General features: G+C 47.8%; 1 protein-coding gene across 1 annotated transcript in view; it reads right to left on the bottom strand.

Annotated features, from left to right (window-relative positions):
- IFT140 (intraflagellar transport 140) overlaps positions 1 to 5,287 on the bottom strand; it is a 94,275-nt gene that overhangs the window by 83,694 nt on the left and 5,294 nt on the right. The window contains exon 3 of the mRNA XM_006763928.2: positions 1,220 to 1,441. Coding sequence (XP_006763991.1) covers positions 1,220 to 1,441 — 222 coding nt within the window. The remainder of the gene's footprint in view (positions 1 to 1,219; positions 1,442 to 5,287) is intronic.

Genomic DNA, 5,287 nt, shown 5'->3' with positions numbered 1-5,287 from the left:
ATATAGAGAGAGAGAGAGAGAGAGAGAGAGAGAGAGAGAGAATAAGTAGATGTGTCAAAATGTTAATAACTAGTGAGTTTATGTACTAGTAAAGGGTATATGGGTGTCCCTTGTACTATTCTTTCAAGATTTGAAATTTTGCAAAATTGGAAGTTGGGGAAAGAATGCATTTTTATGTGACTTTAAGACGCTATGGATGCCAGAGAGTAGAGGCGGAAACTGATGGGCATGGGTGGAGAGGCTTTTCTTTCTTGAAGTTTATTTACTTTTTGTTTTTTAATCCTTGCCCAAGGATATTTTTCCACTGATTACAGAGAAAGTGGAAGAGAGGGAAAGACAGAAATATCCACGTGAGAGAAGCTCATGGATTGGTTGCTTCCTGCACCCGCCCCGACCAGGGCCCAGGCCAGCGAGGAGCCTGTAACCATGGCACGTGCCCTTGACTAGAATCGAACCCAGGACCCTTCAGTCCTCAGGCTGACGCTCTATCCACTGAGCCAAACCAGCTAGGGCTAGAGAGGCTTTTCATAGTACATACCATTTCATGGCTTTTGAAATTTGAAACATGTAACTGTATTACCTCAAACATGTGGTAAATGAACACACTGCAAAATTTCTGCTGTACATGTATGAATCAAATTGAGTCTAGAACGGGGTTTCTCAACCTGGCCACTGTTGGTCTTCTGTGTGGGGTCTGTTCTGTGCCTTGTAGGATGGTGAGCAATCTCTCTGGCCTCTACCCACTAGATGCAGGTCGAGCAGCCCCCCTCCTTTGTGACAACGAAACACGTCTCCAATACTGCCAAGTGTCCCGAGGGACAAACGAAGCAGGTGGAACTGCCTGAGCTACACAATCAGGACCAGGGACTCCTAGGCAATGAAGAAATATGTTCAGGGAAGCCGGTGATTTGGTGATGCCATAAAAGTGACAGTACCCGGGGCATTCGGCCATCTTTATGAACACAGTTACCTAGAAAAGTTCGTTTTAAAAATGACAGACATGCCTCTGCCATAGGGTGGGATGGTAGAATAAAATTGTCAAACTTTGCTTCCAATATAAAACAAACTCTCCCATGACACCTGACAGGGTCAACTCCATTTGGCAACCACACGTTTCAAATAATTTGGTCCTTAGCACCCTTCCCAACGTGTCCCTAACGGCACGAACAGGGAAACGCCGAGACCTGAAGTCAGTGTCGCCGGGTGGGTGTCCGCTTACCCTGTCCCCCGACAGGAGGCAGTTCCCGTTGGTGCTCCAGTTGAGGACAGTGATGTCAGCGGAGTGCGTTGGGGGGACCGCATGCTGCTCCTTCTCCTGCTTATTGAACATGATCACCTCTCCGCTCTCCCATCCAACAGCCAGGATCAGCCGGCTCTGGTGCCAGCACAGGGAAGTGAGCCGGCAGGACCTCTCCACATGCGTGTCGGGCACACGCTCACCCTGTGATGGACAAGAGGCAAATCCCATGTTACAGAGGGTGGCAGCTACTCCAAGAATGTATAGCTAATCCCCACGGGGCACTGACATCAGCTAGAAGACATAAAGAGCTGTTTTTAGGGAACTGCTTTATTTCATTTTCATAGAAACAGCAACCTCGTCCTAGCAAAGCTATGAAAACAAGATTAACACACAACAACAGACCATGCTGACCAGCTTATCAGAAAGTATGACCTCATACTCAGAGCCGCTCGGTGGCTAGCTAGGGTGTTTTTTTGTTTTTGTTTTTATTCATTTCAGAGAGAGGAAGGGAGAGGGAGAGACAGCAACATCAATGATGAGAGAGAATCATTGACCGGCTGCCTCCTGCACACCCCCTACTGTAAATCGAGCCAACCTGGGCATGTGCCCTTACTGGGAATAGAATTCTAACCTCCCGCTTCAGGGGTCGACGCTCAGCCACTGAGCCACATCGGCTGGGTGCTAGCTAGCATTTCAATGAGTTCCAATGAAGCTTTATTATTTATTTATTTACTTTTAATCCTCACCTGAGGATATTTTTTTAGAGAGAGTGTAAGGGAAGGAGGGAGGGAGGGGGGAGAGAGAGAGAGAGAAAAACACATTAATGTGAGAGAGGCACATTGATTGGTTGCTTTCCATACACTTCCCGACCTACAACCCAGGTACATGCCCTTGACCGGGAATTGAAGCCATGACCCTTTGGTGTGCTGGCTGATGCTCTAACCATTGAACTGCTGACCAGGGCTAAAACTTTATTTATAAAATAAGTGGGGAATTATTTCTGAGCAATGACTATGACTGGACTAATAAATGAATCACTCTAAAAAAAAAAATAATAAGTGGTAGGCCAGGTAAAGTTTGTCAATACCAAAGTTCTCAAACTGTGGTCAGATGACTCCCAAAGCCTTTTCAGGGTCTGCAAGGTTATGATTATGATTATTTTTTTTACTAAAGATTTTTTTAATTGATTTTTAGAGAGAGAGGGAGGGAGAGGGGAGAAAAAGAAAAGCATCGATGTGAGAGCAAAACATAGATCGGTTGCCTCCTACACGCCCCCGACTAGGGATTGAACCCGCAACCCGGGCATGTGCCCTGACCAGGAATCAAACCAGCAACCTTTCAGTGCATAGGACAACGCCCAACCGAGCCACCCCGGCAGGGCTGCAAGGTCAGTTATTTCTAGAATGATGCCAAGAACTTGTTTGCCTCATTTGCTTTCATTTTCTGACCAGCGTATAATGGACTTTTCCAGAGGCTATGTGATGTGTGATGATTCATTGCTCTGATAGCTAACGGAATATGTACTTGTATATTTTTGTTTTCTATAATTTTCTAAGGAAATAGGTTTAGGGTATAAATATGTATTTCTAGCAATTAACACAGTTTGTTCTCAGCACTTCTACCAAACGCTCTCTAGTAATCTCCAGTTATACCTGCTACATCTGTAACCTTATTAACATCTAATAATTAATTAGAAATCCTAAAGTTTTCCTTGTGCCAATTAGAAACACAAAAAGTACACTTTGTTTTGTAATAGTATTTTTTAATTTTCTAAATTTTAAAATTTTGTCTAAAATTGCTATTATTTTGGAATATAATATTTATTCTAAATAAGATTTTATAATGCATACTGGAGAGTTCTCTGACTCCTAGAAGGGAGGAATGTGCTCCAACGAAGCTGGGTGACACTGCGCTTGGTGCTGGGGCTAGACAAACACGAGAGCAGCCGGGGCCTGGCTGAACTCCCATCCGTGGAGGGGCTAAGGACCAAGTATCACAGGTGAGCCCTTCAATGGTGAGGTGGGGGAGAAAGCAAGAGGGTCTGCCCTTGCATGTGGGGAGGTAGGGAAGGACGTCCTCAGGAAGTGCCACTGAGCCACTTTCATCTGCAGGACTAATATAGTAATTAAGCAAAAAGATCAAGGAGAGCCCGACCAGTGTAGCTCAGTGGTTGAGTGTTGACCTATGAACCAGGCGGTCATGGTTCGATTCCTGGTCAGGGCACATGCCCAGGTTGCGGGCTCCATCTCCAGGGTGGGGCGTGCAGGAGGCAGCTGATCTATGATGCTCCCTCATCACTGATGTTTCTATCTCTCCCTCTCCCTCTCCCTTCCTCTCTGAAATCAATAATATATATATATATATATAAAGTTCAAGGGAGACTTCCTGTGCGGAGGGCACAGCACTGGCACCCGGAAGGCGGGGAGGCCAGGTGTGTGTAGTGCAGAAGGAGGAGCACCCTGTGAGGCAGGAGAGCCAGGTCTTGGGGGCCCTGGGGGCCACATCAGCGACTTCCGTCCTCACCCAAAGAGCAAGGCAGGGGCGGGGAAGGTGGGGGTAGCGGGTGGCTCCAGCTATGATTCCTAAAGATGGCTCTGCCCTGTGTGGGGGTGGGGAGGACCTCCAGGACACAGCTGCTGCAGGACACAGGTGCTAGTTTGCCGCGGTGGAGGGTGACACTACCATCCCCAGGCCCCTGTCCTGGGCATTAGGATGGAAACCACTCAGCCTTTGAAGGAAAGTGTGGGGCAGGGGGCAGGGGGGCGAGGTTCAGTTCAGTCTGGACTTGTGAAGTTTGAGGCCTGTGTCAAACACCCAGGTGTCCTCTGGCAGCTGGATTCCTAATTCTGCAGCTCAGGGGGGACTTGTGGGCTGGAGATAGGTTTCTTTACTGTTCATCGATAGACAATGACAGGTCACAGTCAGAGGAGGAAACAGAGGGGGAAGAGACCTCGACAAGTTCAGGACATGCCTACAGCAGTCCGGGGCTTGGAAGGAGAGGAAGGCTGGGTCCAGGAGGCAGGGAGGGGAAAGCCCCTGCCAGCTCCATGGCGGGTTTCCCAGAGAACGTCACAAGCGCGGGAGCAGCACAGAGAAGGGGCATCAGGTAAGAACCCAAAACACAAGGGCGTGTCACAGACACTGCTGGTGACTCCAGCTGCTTGGGCGAAGCATCTGGGACGACAACGAGACTACAGAGGGCTGAGAAGTGAGTGGGAAGGGAAATCTGATTTCCTTGGTGAAGTCTGTGGTGCGTTGTGCACTGAGAATTTGGGGGGGGGGGACACAATGAAAATCTGAAGAGCATCTCGAAAATTTTTGCAATGGATTGAATTGTGGTAATTCCTAAAAAGCTATGTTAACGTCCTAAACACTGGTACCTGTGATATGACCTTATTTGAAATAGGGTCTTTGCAGATGATTAAGTTAAGATGAGGTCATTAGGATGGGCCTTAGTCCAATATGGCTGTGTCCTTAATAGAAGAGGAGACACCCAGAGGAGGCAGCCCTGTGACGAGGGAGGAAGAGGCTGGCGCGGTGCAGGCACAAACACAGGAGCACCAAGGACTGCTGGGAACCAGAAGCAAAGACAAACCATGCAACAGATCCTCCCCGGGAGCCTTCAGAGAGGGTGAGGCCTGGCCGGCCCCTCATGTCAGACGTCTGGCCTCCAGAACTGGTAAGTAGTACATTTCTGTTGTTTTAAGCCACCCAGTTTGCAGTCATTTGTTATGGCAGCTAATTGTTTTAAATAGGTAACTCGAGCCAAAGGGAGATTGGATCAGGATGAGAGACAAGGCTGAGAGGCCATATCTGGTTGGTGACTGTGAATGGACTGTTAATTCTATCTTAAACATTCCTAAATCTGTCCCCAAACCTAACCTGCAGAGGTAAAATAATAATACTGGGAGTTAGGACCTCAGTGAGAATACACACACACACACACACACACACACACATTATATCCCATACTCCCCCCCACAACATACCCTACACTCCCTAACCCATCCACCTACAACCCAAACCATAACACATATACCCCTTCCC

This window comes from Myotis davidii, unplaced genomic scaffold (genome assembly GCF_000327345.1).
Source record: "Myotis davidii unplaced genomic scaffold, ASM32734v1 scaffold599, whole genome shotgun sequence".
NCBI classification, from domain to species: Eukaryota; Metazoa; Chordata; class Mammalia; order Chiroptera; family Vespertilionidae; genus Myotis; species Myotis davidii.
The sequence above is the reverse complement of the archived record's forward strand: the minus strand, read 5'-3'. Positions and strand labels throughout refer to the sequence as shown.